Source organism: Anopheles maculipalpis, chromosome 3RL, assembly GCF_943734695.1.
Source record: "Anopheles maculipalpis chromosome 3RL, idAnoMacuDA_375_x, whole genome shotgun sequence".
Taxonomy (NCBI): Eukaryota; Metazoa; Arthropoda; class Insecta; order Diptera; family Culicidae; genus Anopheles; species Anopheles maculipalpis.
This window is the reverse complement of record NC_064872.1, coordinates 77246028-77269307: the sequence shown is the minus strand read 5'-3', so window position 1 is coordinate 77269307 and position 23280 is coordinate 77246028. Positions and strand designations below refer to the sequence as shown.

At 45.5% G+C, this 23280-nt stretch overlaps 2 protein-coding genes across 3 annotated transcripts in view; one reads left to right on the top strand and one right to left on the bottom strand.

Moving 5' to 3' along the window:
- LOC126562107 (slit homolog 1 protein) overlaps positions 1 to 23280 on the bottom strand; it is a 335492-nt gene that overhangs the window by 42190 nt on the left and 270022 nt on the right. The window contains exon 9 of one of the 2 annotated variants that reach the window (XM_050218528.1): positions 16606 to 16616. The exons of the other annotated variant lie outside the window; for it this stretch is intronic. The gene's annotated coding sequence lies outside the window, so the exon portion shown is untranslated. Of the gene's footprint in view, positions 1 to 16605; positions 16617 to 23280 lie in introns of those variants that run through there. 2 annotated transcript variants of the gene reach the window in all.
- LOC126561718 (BMP-binding endothelial regulator protein) overlaps positions 1 to 23280 on the top strand; it is a 70102-nt gene that overhangs the window by 27228 nt on the left and 19594 nt on the right. The window contains exons 2-5 of the mRNA XM_050218025.1: positions 1711 to 1940; positions 6756 to 6832; positions 22007 to 22106; positions 22195 to 22371. Of these exons, the coding sequence (XP_050073982.1) occupies positions 1838 to 1940; positions 6756 to 6832; positions 22007 to 22106; positions 22195 to 22371 (457 nt within the window). The 5' untranslated portion in view covers positions 1711 to 1837. The remainder of the gene's footprint in view (positions 1 to 1710; positions 1941 to 6755; positions 6833 to 22006; positions 22107 to 22194; positions 22372 to 23280) is intronic.

Sequence of the window (23280 nt, the reverse complement as noted above, 5' to 3'; positions counted from 1 at the left end):
CGGGGTCGTACACCGTTGGCACTGGGGTTCGGGTTGTGGGGAACGCTACTACTAATCGTTTCTTTCAGTGCGCCCGACTCGAGTGTGTTTGGAGTTTTCCGTGCGGGTAAGATGCATACAATTCACCTTGCGGCAATGCAGAAGTCACCTCCACCACGGGGTGCTGATAGGGATGATTGGTCGGATTGGTAATGTGCGCATGGATTATGTAAGTGAGGTTATTAGCAGTTAAGAAAAAGACAACACACTAGCTGCTAATTGTCCCCGGGTCTAATGGTGCCTGATGGGTTAAATGTCTAAGTGACAATTTTTGTAGCTCAATAAAACATCTTCAGCATGATTTAACAGTAAAAAGGATATAGCAATACTGTAAACCCTATTTACAATGCTATGTTTGTGAGGTGTGTACCGATAAAAAATAAGAAAAAAAGCTTAAACCACTCAGGTACTCAAGTGATCGAGCGCGATCTCTTATCCTTGATCTGTGGCCCTTGGTCTGGTGACAAGACGTTTGATTGATTTTACCATTCAGGCGTAATGGAATGAAGTCGTTGAAGCAAGTGCTGCGCAAAACAGGTGTTTCCTCCAAAGACCTGAGGATACTTTCGAGAATAAGGAACGCGCACTCGGAGCAGCTTAGGTTACATTTCAATTGGAAGGGTTTTAGTGCGTACTTACACACCACACCACCATTGGCGATCATGTCAATGCCGTTGCATAAGACGACCGTTTGCAGAAAACGGTGTGTGGTTTGTTTCTTCCATTAAGCCCAGTTTATTGACGCCTTGACACTGATATGTCAATAGTTCACATGTTGTCCCTTATCACAAGCTCGCCTTGTGGCTCAACAGTTCGTCCGTTTCGGTTGAGATATGATGCCGCAGAAAATATTCCTATTAATCATCCATGCTGTTCGCTCGAGAAGGTAATGAAAGACACCCCGTTAGAAGTGAGCATGGAAGCGGAAATAAAGCATAGCACAAATTTGGTAGAATCAACAGCACTGAAGTAGTGGTACCGGGATTTACGAAGACAGCGAACCCGTTTCAAGAACTCATCCTGGAACGTTTTTGGATTATTTGCGTCCGAAAAATCTCTAGAAAATGCTGCTACTCGACACCACGACACAGTGTGCTGACATCCGGTGAATCTCAACGCGAAACGGGGAAACCCGGCTGTCGCGCCAGCCGGCAAACGATACTCGACGGCTGAGCTGGGTGAATTTTGGCCACTTCAGAGTAGGGGTTGGATGTATTTTTTTTTTTTTTTGGAGGGTTTGTTTTGAATTCCACTGCTGCTGCCTATTGAGCAGGAGCTCTAGAGGAGAAGGGTGCGCATCGATGGTACTTCTGATGCTGCCGAACCTCGCTGGCCACTTCAACGTGTTCAATCTTCATTGACGGCGATGAAAAGTCAGATTTATGTAATTGTTTTTAGGTTTTTTTTTTGTTGTTGTTTGTTTGCTCGAGATGGGTAAAGATGCTGTGCTGCGTTCTTGTGGATTCTTTTGGGATTGTGCGGTGCTAAGAGTGTATGTAGGATACGTACTGTAACCGTTTCGTGTGGCACTTCCGCTAATTAATGAAATAGCGCACAAACCCCGAAACACCATCAACCGGTGCTCAGGTGAACTAATAATTATTCGGCTCTGTTGGTTTTTCAATTTCTCTTTTCCATCTCTTTTCTCTCTTTCTCGGTCTCTTCGTACAGTGCAGTGTGTGACGACGGAACAACAACGGGCTTTTAATTTTCAGCGTGACACGGCACACCAGCCGTGTAACGGGCGCAAACGAATACTTCCACCAGCGGAGCGAAAACGGGAAAACGCACTGCAAACATGTATCCTGCACAAGCGTCCACCCGAACCAGCCGCATCCTGCTAGGCGCGGCGGTGATCCTCGCGATCTCGATGCGACAAGCCACAGCCAGTGCCTCTTTGGGTAAGTTGCAATCTGTATTTGTTTTTCTGATTTTGTTGAGTTGTCCGTATCTGTCCTTTTTAACAATAGTTTCTCCGCTGGTCCACTGGTTCAGTTGACAATAATTTCCGCCCCATCAAGACGCAACCCGTTACGTACGCAAAAGGGTGCGGAAATGAATACTGGCACAAAAAAGAAGGTCAATTCGTGCATTACATTCCTTTCACTTACATGCAACCGTACCGTTCATCTATACATGAAAGTAAATGATAATAGCAATAACAAAATCCAAAAAACAAGTTGTCTGAAAATATAAATAAAACCCCCTAATGACCACAGTCCCCACGGTAAACGCTGGTTACGGAGCGTACGGTGACAACCTCTGCAAATACGTTTCCGGGAGAAGGTTCATGGTTTGAGGAGAGAGGAGGTTTGAAATTGAACCCGTCAACAGTGTTGGTCTGTTGTCTGCCGTGCTAGTTGACGACAGGGCTCAGGGCTCTCCTCCTGGGTCCCGAAGAAACAGCAAACGAAACATAAGCCTTCAGCGATAAACTTTGATCACAATGCACCGGGTTCGGGGTAGGAAAACGGACACAAACTTAAACAGGATCCCTTTTTGCTGCTGATGTTGCCATCGGGTGGACGCGTCCCGTGCTGGGGTGCAGTTAGGTTCGGGGTGTACGATTGCATGTCTCCTTTCTATCATGGCGACAAGGCACGATTGCACCGCGAATCTTGCGATGGTGAACAAAGGCAACGAAAAGGAAGTCACAAAAAAGGTACATGAACTGGGGGAATAAATCGAAAAAGACAAGAAAAAAAAAACTCGTCCCGGATGAGATTCTTGCAAAAGTTCGGGACAGGTTGCATCGCTCGGCTGAAGAATGTGGTTTTTCGTTTGGAGTGGTTTTTGGAGGGAGGTTTAATGTGAATATTTTTGGCTGTCAGCTGTCGCGAATACACCTGTACCGGAGGATTAAGACAAAATATTGGAGAGAAATAAAAAAGGTTGAACAAACAAGCGCAGCAGTAGTTCCTGGTGAACGTTTTTAGACAAACGTACTGTATCGGAATTTAGCGCAGGTTGGAGTTTGATAGATGTTATCCGTGTTTTCTGGATGTAAGTTCTCATACACCTGTTAGGATCCTCTGCGTTCTACATGTAAATGATCTTCTCTAGCAGGCTCCCTTCAACTCTTACTAGAAAACCATGTAGCGAAGAGTGTACTTTGTAGTGCCCCTTATCCAAAGCATATTATCGCGGAGTACATCCGACGTGCACGACGATCGTGTACGTGCTGTTCTAGGGTATTTCCTTTCGCAGCATTTGCTGATGCGCCTGTTGGGGCGAACTCATCTCGTCAACGACTACTGGCGACGGTACGGCTCGGAACGACGACGATGCCTGTTTGTCTCCCTTGCCAGCAACGCTAAATTCACGTAGCTCGCTGTAAAGTTGGTTAATCGTTGGTGATAAGATGGTAGGTGACGATGGGTAGTTGCTTTTAATGGCCGTAGTTGTAACCGTTTGTTGTAGCCGAACCGAGCAGAAACATGAACGTCTCGCAAACTCGTTCCGTTATCCAAAACCAAGTTTCTTGTCCCATCGTTTAACCCTCAGGGAGGATGTTTTTTTTTGTGTTGGTTTCTACAGCAGATGAACTGTGAAACATGGCAATTAACTGAGGTGTTTTCCCTGAGATGGAGGGAAAAACAAAGAGAAAGAACATCTCAGATCGGACGTTGAGATAGTAAGGTGGGTCGGTGGTGTACTAGTATGATGATGTTGCACCCTTTCTGTATGGTGTCGTTCGATGCTTATCGGCCAACTATCAGTAATTCAGTATCCCCTTTGCCAAGAGCCAAGTTGCGATGGTTAAAGTGTTGGAGCGTTGGTGACAGTACATGGGCGCAAAAAAACAACAAAAATCTGCACTTTGCCCAACTCGAGGGGTAAGATGCACCACTATCACGATTTTCAGCGGACGATCGAGCTGTACTTGCTATCGTAGTGTCCGATCTTCTGTTACTCTCGGTGTCTTGTTAATGTGGAGCTTTGTAATCTTTTCCCCAGATGGCGCTGATATCCAACTAGGGCGGAATCGTCTCATCCGGACGATTACTCGTAACAATAAACGTGACCGTTGACACTCGACCGGCAGATGCAAACTTCCGCCCGAAACGACTCTTACAGTCGGTGCTTCTTGGTTGGTTGGTTGCCCTGGTTCTTTGGATGTGGTTCGTCACCGAGTGTGGGAAAAACAAGCGAGCGTTCTAAACGCTTCCTAAGCCATTGGAAGCGATAGAAGCAGAAGATGGGAAGCATAACACACTACACAGTGAACATGGTCGAAGAGGATGTAAATATTTGCCAAAATGCCGCTGGCCGCTTTTTTTGTCGGCATTGATGGTGACGCCGGTGATGATGATGAACCCGCACGCTGTTTTTCTTTTTTTTTTTTTCAAACGTCATCTCGTGAGTCACCGTGCTGCGCCGTATTTCACGCACCGCCGGTTTATTGTTGTTACTATTTGCCACAAACCTTTCCCTCCGCGGGTGCGACGTTGAGGACGCATTCGCCCACCACACACGCGCACAGCTGGGTTATGCCGGGGGGGGGGGGGGGGGGGGAAGGTGAAGAAGGAACACGCAGGGGCATTATTTACTCCGAAACCGCTTGTACCGTTCACTGGTTCGGTTGGACGATGTGGACCGAACGGGTAAACACGGCGCTTTGTAGGTGTGGTATTGACACACGGCGAACGAGCGGAAGGATGGGGCCGGGCGCCGAGGGCGCGTTGGCGTCACCGGAACCGGAATCGGGCAGAATCTTTCTTCGGGTTGCTGGCTTCATTCATCTTCATTCAGCTGCACTTTGTTGCAGAGAGGCACATGTCGCTCTGTCGCTGAAGCTTGGACGGAGCCAAGTCTGCTTATCAGCGGCGTTCCGACTTCCGACCGTATTAGATATCCGTACGGTCGGCCCAAAGTGTGAATCGCAAATATGTGCACATGTCTCTGGTAAACCCCAGGCCGTTGTTCCTTCTCCATCGATACCACCTTTGTCCCACCATAGAGGATCCGAAGGAGGATAATCTTGTTTGCTCTCGCTATCGCGTAAAGGTATGTCCACACACGATCCGGGTGGTGAATATCTCGTACACACGTACGTTGCAAACGTAGACACGATCGCAAACAGCCCGGGACCGGTGGACTCGCGTCCCTTTCTTGCAAGCTGAAGCGCCCGCGTTTTGGAAGATGTGACGAACGTCGTGACGTCAGTAGACAATAGGCAAACGGATAAACGAACTGTCTTTGGGAGTGGTTATTGCCTCCTCCTGGAATGCCAACGCAAGGGGATCTCCACGGCAGGGAGGAGAGTTATTTTTTTCGGTGGTGAAATCAAACCCGGTGACGTGTGTTCCGTAAGATACTTGAAACTACCCCCAATACACAGCTCGTACGGTAATTGCGTGGACGCACCGCTCCATGTAACGACCGAAAATTAAAAAATTGCAAATGAAGTAAAGCAAAAAAAAGAAGCACCCCAAACCCCCATCCCTAACGTCAGAAAGCTAGGGCCGCCCCAAAACGGAAACGAAACTCACTGTATCACCGTGCTAAAAATATCTACCGCGGAGAATTAAAAATAAATACATTGATTTATTTTCGGACCGAAATATCATCATCCGGACCGTGTTTTTTTTTCTGCTGTTCAGGAGTCAGGTGAGATTTGGGAGGGATCGCCCACCTTTAAAACGGAAGGAAGCAAGAAAGTGGGCTGTGTGTGTGTGTGTGCGAGCGTGCTCTGGCACCAAGCAAAAAGAAACAAATTCATGACAGCCCGTCAGCGGAAAGTGTTGTGCGCCAACGGCACCAAGAAGTTGACAAATGGTCTCGACAACATCCCCAACCAGCGGGAGGATTGACCAGGGAATTGGTTTGGACGGATTTTTGGTGTGTTTCTTTATTTTGGTTTCGTGACTCTTCCCGGCCCGGCCCACCCGCGACTCGGATCTATGCTCCAGCTAAATCGGTGACAGCGCGCTTGATTCAATTTCAAGTGGTTGTTTTTTTTTTGTTTGTTTACGCACGCCACCCCATGGGTTTTGTCCGGTCGTACCTCGTCGAAGAGACGCGCCTCGCAAAAGCGGTGATGATTTCATGGTTCGGATGGGCGATTCCGATGCAAATCGATCTGCTATGGTGGGACCAAAACATGCTAACTAATGCGTTGTCGGGCGCAGTGAACTAGAATTCGCGGTTCCGTTTGAAGTGGACATTGCCGTACTGGTCATCTTGCGGCATCTTAAGCAAGTGCTGCTACTACACTGTGTAACAATTCCCACTTGGGAAAATAGGTAAATATGGGCACCGCTTACTTTGGTTAGTACTGTTAAGGATTACAGCGAGCAATGTACGAACCGGGTGCGGCAAATTGGTTGCTCCCGGTGTTAACGTGCTAAATGTTCACTCGTCTAATGTTGCATTACACTTTGTAAGATGGTCGGTTTCGTGTGGGCCGGCATTTGCAGACTGTGTCCTCGTGCTCACAACTAACAATGAGTCTCTAATGTCGGTAATTTTCGTGTAAATTGTAAAGTGAATATTGATGATAATTCACAGGCCGGTGTCGGTTTTTTGATGCTATTTTTCGTTATTGACCTACCCTTAGTGATGAATGAAGCTGGAGTTCGTCCATTAAAAAAAGCGTTTTTCTTTGCGTTACGCGTTTGTTTGATTGAGAAAGATTTTTTCCTCCCTACGTTCCAAAGCTTCCAAAGGGATGGTTTCCATTGTCTAAATTCTTCGCTTGCTCTTTTCTTTCGCAGCTGGATACCGGCAACCGTGCACAAACGAGGGCGAGGAGTTCCGAATCAACATGCCCTGCTTCAAGTGTATCTGCAAGGTAAGTCTGCACCGCGCACCGATGCTTGATGTCTAAGTTTACGAGCCAGGCAGACAATTTTGTTCAAATTCGTTCCAGTTGGCAAAGGGATTTCTTGTTAATTTTTGGTTAAAGTCAAGTGGAAACCCTGGGCGTGTTGTTCGAACCTTGTCAAATGGTATTGTTTTTATCCTGCTGTGTTTTTATTAGCTTAAGAACAGAATCGGCCCATGGGCAGGTTGTGGCACAGGTAGAAAGGAAGGAAAAAAAGGACTCTTCTTTGACACGCGGGACGTGCAAAAGGATGTTTGCTGACGCCAGCTCCTGCTGGTACTCAATTTCGAACGGATCAATCGGCGCCAATGCGTTTTAATGATTGGGCCAGTTAGTGGTCCTTCACGAGACCTTTTTTCATCATTTCATTGATAATGCATGATGGTGAGAATACACAAAAGGTCCTCGTGTGACTCGTGTGTGGAAACGCTGCCATCGCATCGTACCTGCTGATGGCCGGATGATGATGGTTGAGTGATGACCGTTCGAGTCGGAGCTTGCAACATTCGCTTTGGGTTTGTTGATTTTGTTTGCTCGGGGTTCTTCTTCTCGCTCACCTTCGCCCTTCCTTCCCTCCCAAAAACCAATGTTTACCACTGCACAACCGTTGCATCGAATCGACGATCGACCCACCGCGGTCCATCTCGGAGGTAGAGCTCGCCGGGCGCCATCTACCTTCGGTTTGTTATTTCTATCGGTGTTCCCGGAGACCCTCCACGGTGGCGTTTGTCGACGACGGTGTCGGCTTCTTATTGACAAATGAAAATGAAGACAAAGCAACAGGTACACTAACGGCAACGGTAGAAGAGGAAAAAAAGTCTGAGACACAGCTCCCAAGTACCGGGAGAGGAACGGTAAACAATACCAGACGTGGAAGACGGAAGCCAACAAAACCAACCAACTGGTAGTGTATTAACTTTTTCCGTTTTGCCACTTGTGTCGTACAAATAACCTAAATGAAAAGCTAACACACACACTGGGCGGTAGTAAGCGGCGTACCCGTACCCTTCTGTGCCGGGGAACCACGTTGTTGATCTTGGGCAAAAAACAAACCCTGCTATACCTGTTGGTGATGACGAACTGCGTTGTTTGATGGTCGATCTGTAGGCGAAGCAAAAAGGATTGGTTCTGGCGCTTGGGAAGCTTAGTCGGATCGTCTAACATGAAAGATCATCTATTGCCCGATAACTTCAGTTTAAAAGATTTCTGAGGGTTCTTGAACATGCTACATTCTTCTGCTTTTTCTTGGCTTAACGATCTTCTTGGTCACGCAGGCTACCTAATGGGTTACTAGACTAGAACAGGGTAGCCCGATGATGTATTATAAAGCAGAATATATGGTAAAAAAACCCTCATATTGCCAAAAACTCCAGAGAAATACGATCAATGATAATTATTCTCCAGCGATAGTTCAAGGTGAAGTAAGTATGAATGAGAGTCGAGAGAAAATTTCGTCCTTTGATGCTGCTCCCTCCGCACTGTGTATCAATAATGCCGAATATTCTTTACCGGCTTGAACGGTGATTTTATCGGATCTTAACAACGATCACTTGACATTTTGAATGCACACGTTTAAAGGCCGGGCTACATTGATCGTACTCGCAAGCGTAATTTTTATATTCACTAGCGCATCTGGCGGCGACCAGCGCAAGCTAGATGTGGGTATAATTTAAGTGCCAAAATTATTCATGCTTGGTGTCTCATCAATTTTCGACCAGGCTGTCTGTATGCCGTAACACGTGCTATTTTTATATTAAATGTATACAAATAGGCCGGTAAATTTTGCTTACAATTTTATAAAAAAAAAAGTTCTACCAAGCAATATGACAAAGCCGTTCCTCATGAATAAAAAAACTCGCTCTATACTAAAAACCGCTACAATACCAAAACGAACAACCAGTTTCACACACTCTGCAATGTAGTTTAAATGATGAAATAGATGGACAAACCCTACAACAAATTATTTAAGCACTTGTGAAACCTACAAACACTACATTTTTCAATAAAATGTTCAGCTCAATTGCGGCCCCGAGCCGAGCCGGCGATTCACAGACAACAGTTCACACACACACACACACAATTTTCGTTAAAAACAGTTGTACTTACTATTTTTTCATTGCGTCCACTGCTTCCTGCTTGTTCCATGGCTAGAAATACAATATGTATGTTAAATTACCACATATTTTCAAAAAAACATACACGACAAAATATCGAACATACTCACCGAGCTGTTTGTTTACTGGTTTGTGATCAAAATTATAGGCTCCTCGACCCAAAACGCTTTTTGACAGATAAATTATACCAGCCTCTAGCTTCGACCCGCCGCCGCTAGATGGCGTATGCGTTCACAAAAATTACACTCAGGAGTACGATCAATGTAGCCCGGCCTTTACGGCATACAGACAGCCTGGTCGAAAATTGATGAGACACCAAGCATGAATAATTTTGGCACTTAAATTATACCCACATCTAGCTTGCGCTGGTCGCCGCCAGATGCGCTAGTGAATATAAAAATTACGCTTGCGAGTACGATCAATGTAGCCCGGCCTTTAGAGTCTGTGAGACATTGGCGAGGCTGCATTTACTAGATGTCTCGTGTAAATTCTTGATCGGAAATCAAGCATAAAAGATTCTTCGTTCCACCCACTTCATCCGTTGCTCCTTTCCATCCACCTTGTTCAAAGTGCTTAGCAGCTTCGATGGATGTATTTCTTTCTGCAGCCATCGTGCCAGAACACACGACTTTGGCCGTTCGCTTACGTTCGGTAGCTCCATCTTGATACGGTCGGTGCACAGAAAACACTCGACGGACCATACCTCCTGCCGCGAAAGCATCAGCTGCTGGCCGAACAACAACGGCAAAAAAAAAAACACTCCTCAGAAAGAAATGGCGAAATGAGCTTGGCTTTGCCACCGGTTTCACCCGCGTTCGTTAGATCATGTGACTAAAGATCGACGATCGGATGGAGGATTGTTCCGGGCCAGCTGTTTGCCAACCAGATGCGAGGGTGCGATCCGTGGATAGAACTGTTCCTTTTTATCGTACTGTCCGCAAATCACCCCCACGTTCCCTTCCTGTCGTACAGTCTCCCCTCCTTCCACCCACAGGCGTGTGAGGGAATTAAAATCTTTGCATACATTAAACACAATATTAGTATTCATCGGATGGAATGTTCCGCGTGCGTGCTGATGTGATACGTCCCGCTCTTGTCGTGCGTGTTTCGCACCCGGATCGCCCTTACTCACTTCCTGCCCTGGTGTGCGTCGCGTTCGTGCGTCGCTCTCTCTCTCTCTCTCTCTCTCTCTCTCTCTCTCTCTCTCTCTCTGAGTATGTGGCCCCTCTGTGGTGGTAGGAGTTTTGTAAAGCCGGATTTGGCGAAGGAGCTAACCATTCTTGGGTTGTGGTATGCTCCGGTCACAGCAACATCGTCGAAGGTACGGTTATGCCGGTTGGCGAAAACAGAAATTCAAGAATGTGGCAACGCAACGAAGTACTTTAGTATGTTGTGCTAGCGAATGTTTTTCTCCTGTGTGTGTGTGTGTTTTTGTTTTGCTTCGTCGAAAATGTACGTCCTCCACCCTACCAAGGGGTGTTTTACAAACGGGAATTAAGCCGTCGTGCTTTCTCTCGCTCTGTATAGCTCTAGGTGATCGTTAAGGATCAAACCTGTATGTGTGTGTGTGTGCAGAGAGAAGTGTGTCCGTGTGTGTCAAGGGGATTGAGCGATGGGATGAAAAACATCCGCAATCCACCTGCGGCTCAGCTTCAACATGTGTGATGCTGCTCTTGAAAATACACTTCGCGAGCTACGAAGCACAGGTGTTTTGTATGTATGTCTAGGTTTTTTTTAAATATATCTTTCAGTCCCTCCTGGCTCCCCCCCCCCTCCCCATCTCTCAAATGGAGAATCACACCGGCATGCAGATGATGATCGTTTCGGATAGGTTTTATTTATTTATTTATGTTTATTCGGATGGTGGAATTGTTTCGAATCACGCTCGAAATCTACCCCAACAATACCGACCCGATATCCGCTACCAGTGTTTTATGGCGGAGACTTCCTAGCCTGACAGCACACCTGGGACACGCATCACAAAATGTCACCGGTTTGGCGAAGGAATCCATCTTCCCAAACCCCCTTCGGTAGGTTTGACAAACAGGCGTACGGGGCGGGCGCGCGCGTTCATGATCCTATAAAGGCGATAAGGTTTACGATCCGCTTTTCGATGTGGGGAGATGTCGTTTGACAGGTCGCATCTCGCGACTATCGATCCGTCGATCGAAACGAAAATGCAAACTAGGTTTTACCTGAGCCGTCCCGCCCGTTGGAACGTAATCGAATAATCCGCAAATTAGCGCTGATCCGCAGCGCGAGAGGATCGCACAAAGCTGATAATGCAATGTTCGGTCGGCTACGATAAAGATCAGTCGTTGGTGTTGGTTGTTCTGTTGTCCTCTCGAACGTGGAATGCGTCTACCATCGCTAGTCGGGCGAGTTACACCCGGGGGGATACATATAGTACAAAAAAAAGGCTAAAAAATTCATGATAAAAAATACGTAGCTCGAATCCGCGAACAGGTGCGCGTTCGGAATCTCCACCGGCAAGAGAAAGGTTTTGGCCCCCAGTATTTAGTAGACAGTAGACGGGGTTAAGAGACGGTACGAGATGAAACAACACAGAAGAAGCGAAACAAACACTGTGCGTGTGCGAACGAGACGGAAGAGAGCGTACGGGGTCCCCACGGGGTGGCTGGAGTCAACATGTTAAGGTCCCCTACGACAACCACGCTGCACATAGTGCAAAGAAAAACCGGTCCATAATGCGGGTACATAATGCAGGGCGGTAAAGGTGGGTTGGCTGGGTGGACGGTGGGCGGTTGTGAGAAGCAGCAAAAAGAGAAACACATAAAAATATGGCCGAGTGTTATTATACAATGAACAAGGTCGATAAAGGCCGTTCGCGCACTTCATGCCATTCCGTGGTTTTTTTGTGGGGTTGTGGCTGTGGCCGTTTTTGTTCCCCTCTTCTTTTTATTTAGGGGGAGAAAATAACACAACCCTTCCTCACCTTCCCCCCTGCGCCCTCTTCGCTGTGCGGTTGGATGAGTGAATGTTGGTGGTGGTGTTAGTGGTGCACATGCGAAAGGCATGCAAGAGTTCCTGCTCGAAGCAGCTTTTTACGGCGAAGCTTAGGGTGTCCAGCAGGAGGAATGTTTGTGGGTCGTTAAAGCCCATCTCCCTTTCATCTACTGCATATGGAGATTTATATCGGATGGTTCAAATTGCATCTTGTGCTAACCGTTTCGCCTATATTCGCCCGATAGTTGAAGCTGTACCCAGCCGGCTAGCGGTAATTTTGCACGTTAAACGAAACAGTTTTGTGGCAATGGAAGGCGATTTGAAATGGTCGATTCAGTGCTCAGGACAAATGTTGCAAAATAAAGATGTTGTGATGTTGAACGAGTTTCTACTTCATCTTTCCTCCCAGCTTTGCTCGAAACATGGTTAGCACGATTATGCGAAACGTACGATCAGTTTGTTTGTTGATTTAATGTTTGTCTCCCTGTAACTATCCTGTAACTTAAGCCGGTTAACGCTACATTTTTCGTACAGTTTAAACATTTTTTCTGTTGCTTCTCTTTGCTCGTACCAGCCACCTGTGCGCCCAGTTGTTTTGGGTTTTGATCGAAATCCTCATCTCGCTATTGCCATTCTTCCAATCGCGTCCGTTCTAGCCTACAAAACGCAAATTTCATCCCCAGAAACGGCAGGGTTTATGCCCGTAGGTTGGGCGGTTCAAAAGCGTCCCGAATGTGGGTCATCGAATTTTTCGTCGGTTTCCCTTCGGTTTTGTTGTCGAATGTGAGTGTGTTACGCGTGTTTTTTTTTGGTTCATACTGCTTCGCGACTCTTTCTTGCTGATCGTGTACGGCGGTGAAGGTTGCGTTGCGGGCTGCTGGCCACTGATAAGTGAGGGCAACATTCCTTTTCACTTCGCAAGCACTGCACGTTCCCGGGCTGGTCTCGTTAAATCATGGCATCGGGGCGGTTGTGTTTTGATGGCTTTCCTTTCATTTGTTGCATTGTTATTGTAACAATTTAAATACTGTGAACGTGAATAACTCTTACTAAAGATTTAAAGCTGTAGCAAGAAGTTGTAAAACACGAGCGGCTCAATAAAATATTTACATTTGTGCAACTGTAGATCAATATGAAGCAAAACGCAACCTTGATGAGAAGTCATCGAATATCTACAATTCACCTCAAAGGAGGAGTTAAGAAAAACCTTCCTTAACACTATGCAATTCGAAGGGGTTGCAATTGTTATTCATTTACTCTTGTATTTTTTTTTCGTACTTGGCATTATGTGGTCCCCTCTCCCAAAAATATGTTGGACGAATTTTGGACAAAATTTTGAACACTCGCTTCGAGCAACATTCCGTAACTTGCTCTTAATGTGTGTGTGTGTGTGTGTGTGTCCTTTTTGGCCCCGTTCGATTACCATTTACTCATAAACCTCGTTCCCTCACTCCGCAAAGCATCATCGAACAAGAGCTCCCAAAATGTCACCATTAAATGCGTGTGGAGATCGTGAAGCGATTGTGTTGCTTGGTAAAGAGGGAAGAAGACAGTGGAAGTGAGAAAGGGGGGGGGAGGGGTTGGTTATGCTGAAGCCGTGTACACGTATGATGCATGTACACGGCCTCGAGACGATAGCCCGACGTAACGATTAATGATTGACGTTGATGAATATTGTATGAAAATAAATAAATTTCGTAGAAAGTCATTTGCATATCATGATTTCAGCAGCCCGCCGAGTTATATTTCTACCCGTCTGTAAAGCACTGGAAGCGGGAGGAAGCGAACTCGAAGAAAGGGAAGGCAGCATAAATACTAATACATACCCAGACTCACACACACACATACATACACATATGTGGATAGTTTGGAGCGAGTGGAGCGAAAAAGAAACGTCTTTGCAAGGGCAAAATAGGTAGTGAAGCTGGTGAAGCCTAAGGTTGACAGAGGGGTATCGTCTCGGGGCCTTTCCAAGATCCGGTCTCACTTCTTTTGCCGGCTTAAACGGGCCGTAAGTGGCCTTGTGCTCGAGATGGCTAGATATGAAGAGGGAAAAACGACACGATAGCGACGGAACGTTGTACAGATTCCACACAGCTACAGCTGATGAGGTTGTTTAGGAGCTTATATGTTTCTATGTGCATTATTTTTAGACATTGTGAAGAAACTTTCCTTTTTTTGTCGGTCGTGGTTCCGTTTCCGGAGGGTTACGAAGGTTTTTGGGGATGGTTGTTCTAATATATGGTAAAGTTCGGACGAAACTCTTATTAGATGTCTGATGTTTTTCGGTGGAAATCGTCAGCATAACTGATGTGGCTCTGAAGACCCACAAACGATACATTATCAACTGTCACACAGAGCGGTTTAATCAGAGCGCTGAAACACACGCTCAGTCCGAGACTTCCCAGAAACGTCAGACCGAGCAGTAATTCCAATCGTCCGATCAATCCTATTATTATTAAATGGCGGTAGTGTGGCCCCGACGCCCGCAGGGGAATGGGTTTTTTAACGCTGGAAGCACACCTTCGACGCGAAATGCCAGCACCCTTATAAAATTACGAGACACTTTAGTGGCCCATCATTGGCACCTGCAATTTAGCGAAACCACCAGCACCACCACCAGGAGGCTGGAGGCTAAAGTTTTTGTTGCTGCTCAGCTCAGCTTGCCTTTTTGCCATCATAATTAAATTGTCCGCAGAGAAATGGCGCACACCGCTTGACCTGACATTTAGCTCCCCGTGTAGGCAATCGTTTGTTGCGGCTTGATTGCGCTGCGAATGTGCTTGCGTTGGTGTGTACCAGCGAGAGGAAGGTGAGGTATCCACCCCCGTGGAATATGAGACAGTGGACAGTGGTGCGCTGGTGTTAGAGCCGGAAAGAATGCCACAGACGTCAGGCTAGACGTCTGGTGCCGCACTTGAAACACCCTGCTGTACGCCGACAAATGGATTCCGTGTGGCATTGTCGCTTATGGCTGTTGGTGGTGTGGGAAGCGAAGCTAGTAGCGAGCGGGAATGTTGAGCATGCAGATACGGTTGCATTCAGTTGCATTGCCGCCTGATTGCAAACTGACGGAAGCGGCATTGGCGTCACGTTTAGTGGTTGGTAGATATTGTGCAGGTGTTGTGTTTTGTATGTGCGTTACTTTCGATCAGGAAATGAAAATATTTTAATTTAATAAAAATCTAAAAGCAATGCAATTAACAATTTAAATAATACATGGTTGAAGTAGAACATCTCTTCTAATCTTAATTGATTAAAATTAACGAGAAAATATTCTAAAATACTGAAAACTCTAAAAGTAGTTAAAAATAAAACTCAAAATTTCAGTAAAGCATAAAAAACATTAAAAATAGGAACATTTATCGCTTGGCCAAAATTTTTAATAAAATAAATAAAAAAAAAAAAACATGAAATGTCTATCCCTTTTAGTGTCCTTTAGAGTCTTTCTTTTTACTCAGTGGAGACGCATGGTACATTTCAAGGAAGAGTAGCAAATAAAATGTCCCTCTCGTTCCTATCGTTTCGACGTCATTCCACGTCGCTGTGGAGTATAGCATGAAATAAATTTACTTAAAAATATTTTCCAATCCGAAAATGGGCCACAATTTCAACTCCAACCAGCGATCCTTCGAGACTATTATATTGACAGACTCCGAAAAGCGGCAATTTCCATGCCTTGTACTGGGAAACCCCGAATACGAAACAAGCCTCCCAAGAAGGCCACATTGAGCATTGCAACCGGATGCACGATGCCGGACCGGATGTGAACATTCAGTGTATAGGTCCAAGGCATAAATCATGCCGCTTCCATCTGGGTCAATGCTCAGCGGAGCGCATCGAATGGAACGTTGCTGTTGGTGCCGGCAATGGTACGGCCAACCGGGCTCGTAGTTTGATATGTTGGTTGCACTTGCCACTTTGCCACTGCGGTAGTGCACTTTTTTCGCTTTCGGCAAAAGGGAAAACCGGATGCATAAAGTGGTGGTCTCCAAACGGCCCTTTGTAGTTGGTAGCTCAAACTACCGAGCGGGGCAGTAGATTCTTTGCCGGTTGTTCTGTCTTGTGACTTTCTCTGGAACAAGTGCGTGTGTGTGTGTGTGCTGTTAACGTAAGAAGCCTGAAGGACAAAAGCTCCCCTTAGAGTGTGGCAAGCACAATGCTTGGGGTTGAAAATTTAAATCCATTTTACAGCACATAAATAACGTCTTCGCCCGCAAGTTTTGGACGAATGGCAAGTAAAGTGTTCCCCGAAAGCACTAACCGAATTGCTGAGGTTTTTCTCGATGGCAAAACACTTAACGATGGTTTTTGTTCCCTTTCCCCGAATGTCCCGAAGCGTTCTGCTCCATGGGCGTTAGCGTGGAAGAGAAGAAAGTCCAAAAGTAGAAGACCTTTATCCAGAAATCGTTTTAAGTGATCCTTTCGGTTAATGGTTTTGTACTGAGAAAAAATAAAGCTTTCCAATGCATCCAGAGATTGTTCTTTTACGTGGGTACGTGTTATATTTCCCCGCACAATATTTACGACAGCATTAAGTGTATTTATCGTAGATGAATACATGCTCTTCTTTGTATCGTTTCGTAGAACGAAGCATTCAAATTTAGTTTAGTGCTAGCAAGAGCTACAGCTAGAAACAGATAAATCGAACGATAATTTTTCTTCCACTACTATCTTGGCTGACAACAAGGTTAGATAGGTAATAACACGTCGTTTAGCGAAGAAATATGAAATATTGCTCCTCCCCTCCTACCAGCATGGATGCATTTTAGCATGCGGTACGTCTTTACCATTTCATACCAGTTAGATTAACATTAGTGTGTGCTAAGTGGAAATTGAATTGCACATCGTCAAATGTCGCTTTCAATCAATAAACGTTTCGAATGGTAATGAATATTCTATCGGTTTGTTGGTGTCTTTTAGTTTTGTTATTGTTGCTGTTTTTGCATTGGCCTGGCGCTCGCAAACGCGATGCTGGCGTGTGCACACATCACACTGTACGTGGTTGCAATGTTGCATTTGATGGTCCGCAGATGAGTTACGTGAGCGAGGTGTATAATTTGTACCTCTGCCTTCTTTTTTTTTCTGTCTGTTTAAACCCTTCGTACTCCGTAACACTGTTGCAGTGAGGCAGGCCGAAACGTCTTGGAGGGTGGAAAATGGCTCGCGCTTTCGGTAGTTACTTTCGTGGAACGTGCGATCAATTAACATATTTAATTCCAGGGATGCCAATCAGACCTGGACTGTGTATGTGTATGATTGAATGAGTTGAGTTTTTAATAAAGGCTTGTGGGAGCAGAATTACTTGATTGGTTGCAGTTGGGCGCATGTTTTTTTTCTGGTATTGCTAGAAGCTGCCTAATAGGAACGAGTTTGACACAGGACACTTGCTTCAGTTTGTAATATTGTAATGAAAAAAAAATGTAATAAGAATCTTTCTGATCTGATCTGATTTAGAGAAGACCATTTTCCATTGTGTAGCGTCCTCAGTTTCTTTATTATTACGCTTTAATCAATGAAAGCGTAATAAGAAATGCTAATTGCTAAGCAAATGGTGAACATTGCATCTGATTTTTTGGTTTAATTTCTTGAACGGAATATGCTTTAGATTTCATACACAAACCTTTGTATAACTTTTCCAATTTATAAGAATGAGAATTCAGTAAGCTGCTGTAAAAGTAAGCCTGTCTCTGATAATCTAGATGTAACATATAATTTTTTATTACAATTATTTAGAAATTAATGACAATACGGCGCAAGCCGTCATACTTGAAATAAAATAAATATTTTTATATTAACATGGGTAATAAAATATTTGTCCACTACTGTTTAGTTTTGTGCTTAGCATCGGTACTTGTATTATACCCGCCATTTTTGCTTCGATGCATTACTAACGCGTCACATTCGATCCGATTATGGATTTCCCTCGGTATCCGTAGATGTGTGTTCAGTATCACGGCTTGGCGCCACCCGCACACATGTGCTTCCCGCTCAAAACGGAGGGCAAAGCAGAGAAGAGGCAAAGGGTAATTCCATACCTCCCATAAACTCCCCTTTTCCCCTCCATTCCGTGGGACTGAAAGGTGCGGAGAGAGAAAATGGTTGAGCTGTATTTAATGTGCCTAGAACGTCGTCCAATTGTTTCATGCACCGTCATTCAGGAGACCGGGGTGGGTCAGTATAGGTAACGGAGTAGTTCCATTTTGAAAAGCTCCACTTCAATAATAGCTGATGTTGGTGGCGATCGACGATTTGCAAGCAAGTTCCATTACCGGAATGATACAGACTGATGGAATGATTGTGGAATGCTCTTTTTTGTTAACATCCAGCTGTTTAGTTTTATTTTTGTCCCGCGATTTTTTTCCCCTCCTCCTTTGCTTTATGTCTCCCATCCCCGTGGATGTAATGAGATGGCAAAGATAGCAATCCAACGAGATAGGTTGAGACAAGTACTTAGCTCGCACTTCCGTCCCTCTGGTCGGGTTTTCCTCCCCGTCAACTGTACGATATATGATCTGCATCGGAATGACGCTAATGTACAGTTTCCGTGGCAAACGGCGACGACACGATTAGTTTCGCACGGTAGCACCACGTTAATCGTTGGCCCCGGCGTCAAATGTAATCGTATGTGTGCGTGTGTGTGTGTGCATTTGGGAGTGCACTGAAAGTGAAGGGAATCAGGGGAAAACAGTTTCGCTAATCTACCGACGTCGGCTGGGCTGTCTGTCGCTCGTCACCTACAAACACTGCGGTGACTCTGGTGCCGGTAGTGACGACGAACTTCTTTTTACCGACCCGTTGACGACGACAGTCGCCGATGAACGTTGATAATATTATTAATGGGCGCGATATTGAATCGAGGGTGGAAGGGTTACGTTTCGGTGCAGTTGGTGGAAGCTACGAAGGGAAACGGCAAGTGGGTTGCATTGCATCCTTCCGATGCTGTTGACGATAATGATAATGATGATGTTATTGATGCGAACGACGATTGTATCGTGGTGGCGTTGGCGGTGTCGATCATACCGACGATCATGATGATGATGATGATGATGATGATGATGATGATGATGATGATGATGATATACATGTACGATTAAGCGTAGCTTAAAGTGACGGCTTAATAGATACCCCGCAATGGCGCTCGGTCCACCGTCATGGCGTCACCCTAATAGAGCGTACGCGGTTCTTCCGCTCGGATTAAAAGCCGTGGAAGTGTGCAAGTGAAGGTTTCGCTATTTTGGTTTTGCATTAAAAACACAGTGCACCACTTAACCGGCAGCACACAGTACAGTGTTGTTTGTGTAATTAAAGCCGCCCGTAATTGCTTCTACCGGTAACTAACTAATCATAACGGTAGCCCTTCGGGTAGCTGACTGAAGGAAAAGAAAAGGGCGGAAAAAAGAATAGTATAAATTACTAAACACCGCGCTATATTGGCGGTGCCGCTGTTGTTTTGATTCTCATAAATTTTGCAATTACAGAAAATTAAACACTTGATTGCGGTTTCCACGCAAACCCGAGCTCCAGCGATCGATCGGTTGGAACGGGTAATCGATAGTGCTAAAAAGTCGTCTTGTTGTGATTAGAAAATTAAGCTTCACGGGAAGTTTGTTTAATAAAACATTCGTTGATGGGTTTATTTCACATTCTTTCCCTTCTGTTCTGTAATTGATTTTATTATAGCTTTTCACTTACTTACACACACACAATGTATTGCGAGCGTGAGCTCCGATGCTGCACAGCTTTTATCTGTCGTCCCTTTTTGGAGTTGGTCAAACCATCCGCTAGTTTTGCATACATAATGAAACCCACCCGATTTTGCAAATAACGCATGATAACGCACACCATCACGTCTCGAGTATGTTTGCAACTAAAGTGGACCGAGCAGCAAAAATGGCGCCACACTTTACGCGCACATTTGCACCACCACATCCATTGTCTTGGATGGGTTTGTGTTTTTTTTTCCGCCTCTGCTGCACCACTCACATATCTCTTGCAGTTGGATAGCGCCGTTAAAAATAATGCTTGAATTAAAGCTTGAATGAAACACAGAAATAAAGAATCGACCGCCACAACCAACCGACGGTCAAGTTTATATGCTGAACCGGTTCGGACCGGGATCTTATCAGCTCGGCGAACATTATGCGTTTGTTTTAATGGAAACTTCCGATTCGCGATTTGCGTGGTTGGGTTCGTTTTCTTCCTGCCTTTGGATAAGCACCACTTTGCCGTTGGCTCGCTTAAGGGCTGGCTGCAATTTTACGGTTCATTATCGCCGCCACTAGCACGCGCAGCGGTCAAGAACCAAAGTCAAGAGCATAATTTAATTCTTCCGATGTGATTGAAAACAAAATGCGCGGGAACGATGTAAAGGCGCCCTTGAATGAAGGGATCGTTCTTTGTGTGGCTTGGTTTATGGTTTCGCAAAGTTGGTGGAAGCGAGCATGGGAGCTTTTGGACAGTGGAAATGCGCGTGCCGAGAATACAGGCACAATCACTGTATAGCAACGTTAGAACCCTTTTTTCTTAGCATTTCTGAACGATTAAAGACGCATCCCCGTATCACTGAGCTCAGTGAGGTTGAAATAATCGTACATTGGGAGAGGGAGGAGAAAGAAACGCAAAAGGAATGGCTGGAAGCGTCAACTATCCCAATGTAAAAGAGTGCGCCATGGTCTGTCTGGAAGCGAAAAGCCTTATGCCTGCCGGCCCAATAACAATGCTGTGTTCTATCGGACGGCGACGGCCAGTTCTGGCAAAAGTGTTTTGCAATTACGATCGAAATGCGTGCGGAATGACAATCGCTCGCTGGCCGCCGTGTGGGAGCAATTTTGTTATGTTCTAGGAGAAGGAAAAGCAGAAGGAGGAGCATTTTATTACGCTGGCGACCCTTTTTTTACGCAAAAGGCTTCAAAGGATAGTGCGCCGATAGAGGCGGCCTAGAACACAGAATACACATTGTTCTGTTTAGAATTCGTAAAAACAAATGTTGTCTTTTCCTTCTTATTTGAAAGTCGTTCGTGAATTGAAGTTAAAATTTAATTTGATCAAAACTATAAAAGTAGAATGAAAGAGTTTTGCGTTAATGCCTCTTGATCCAGTTTTGTCTTCTAGGACAGCGTTTGGTCGTGAAGTCCTTAGCAGTTCTTACTCCAGTGATAATGCTTAATGACGGGAAAGTCGTAAAGCTAATCCATAAAGCACCAGATTCAATCAAATATTCGGTGTAGAACTCAGAACTGCTGAAAGATATGAAACAATTGGCTGTTGTAGGAAAGGCTTGGAAATTTTTGCTTGTTTTTGGGACAAATGTGGTATTGGATAATACATTTAAATGGAGTAAAAAAACCCCTCAACAATTGTATGCACCAATAAGCTTCCAAATGATTATGAAAGCTTTGAGATTTGATGACAGTAGTTTTTCCAAGGAAATTTAATCAAGCGCAGTTTGTTCCAAACTCCATTCCAAAGAAAACCTTCTCTTACAACACATTACATCCCATACAAGCATGTAACGTAAGCGGTAAACGAATGGATGATTTACGGATTTGTAATCATGGCCATGTCCAATTGATTATACTGCAGCATTCGCTCGCTAGATAGAGAGGGCTCCCATCTGGTACCGGAATCTCCATCCGGGTCTTGTCACATGTGAGAAAGAAAAGTTGCTCCACAGCGTCCAAAGTCAGGCGTTGAAAGTGTGCCAATGTGTCTAGCATTTCCTTTAACCCAACTAGACACGGGAAAAGGAAATGCACTTGCATACGTGCTGCAGCCTCGTGACTGCTGCTGGCGCTCCAATTTTCCTGGATGTCTCTGCCTGGCAGTAATATCACGCGCTAGGATCTTTCGACGCATTGTTACTCTGCAAGCTGTCGCCAGCAATAAAAAATGTTGCTCAAGGAAATGTGTTTTTCGGGTTTCGTAGGAAACAAGTATGGCAAATGTTGCTTTCCTACCCTCTGCCTTATGGAGTTGTGATTTCCTGTAATTTGAATGTATGTTCCGTCATGATAACTAAATCTTTGGTACTTTCTTCCCATTTTTTTTCTCCCAACAGAACGGTTTCGTGGAGTGTGATTCGGAAAGCTGCCCAGCGGTGGATGATTGCTACTTCTACAAAAAGAAAGGTCCCGACGAATGTTGCGACAAGTGTATCGGTGAGTAATGAAAACGCAACAGTAAGCACACAGAAAAAAAAGAAGTGCTAATGGATGTGCGGCTTTTTGTTTTTGCTTGCCCTGACAGGATGTTTATACGAAGGCCGATACATCGACAGTGGTACCGAGTGGACCGATCCGGAAGATCCCTGCATGCACTACAAATGCGTTTCCGGTGTGGTAACACGCTCGGAGATGAAATGTTACTCACCGTGTTCAGATCCAAGCCCACCACGCAAAGGCCAGTGCTGTCCGACCTGTCTAGGTGAGTTTGCAAATTTCCCCTTTTTCTCTAGGCAAGAGTGTGGTTTTTTTTATTCTTATTATTGTAGCCCCTCTTCAACGTCCAGCAGCGCAACGCCAAGGTCATGAACGCGCTGGGTGCTGCTGGGCATGTGGTTGGGAATCAATTTTTAGACACATTTTCCTAACGTTGGGTGGTCATGTAGCGCGCATTACTCATTACCGTGCGCTGGTCGTATATCCGTCCGATACGCACCGCAAGCTCCATTATAATCATATTAACCGGTCGGGTTTTGGTTAAAAGGGTTGCTGATGGATTCTCCCGGCTAATCCCAACGGGGAAGCGCACATACAATGTCCAGCTGCGCGCTGGTGGTGAGAACCGATAATAAGCATACGCTAGCGCCACCAGAACACAGAGAAATGGGCGAGAAATGTCGGGCAGGGGAATGGAGTTTCACGTTCTTAGCGCCTCCCTCGGATCAGGCATGTTCAAGGGTTACGATGGGACCACAAAACTCGTTGGAAAAGTGTGTAGAAAGTATAGGAAAAGGGGAAAAAACATAAAAGCATTAGTTAAAAGTTCTTTCCCTCTCAAATTCTATCAGAGAACTCCGACGAAAACACCTGGCATTGGGCGTCTTGGGACACTAATTCCATCGAATCGTCTTTTGATCTTGAAGTTTGATGAGCAGGAACAAACGCAATCGTTCTGGAATGTTTGAGCCGCTTGGCATCCCAAACCGGGAACGCTCTCTGGATCCCCGTCACGAGTCAATGATTTATTGACCCAGGCCTGCCGTAATCAGCCGGTGTTCCCTTTTACTCGCTCTTAAACTGTACCAGATGGGAACAGCACCGGGACCATTTGATGATTGATGTCCGGTACGATTCCCATGCCCATCTCTCCCCTGCCGCTCAGTGTCAGTAG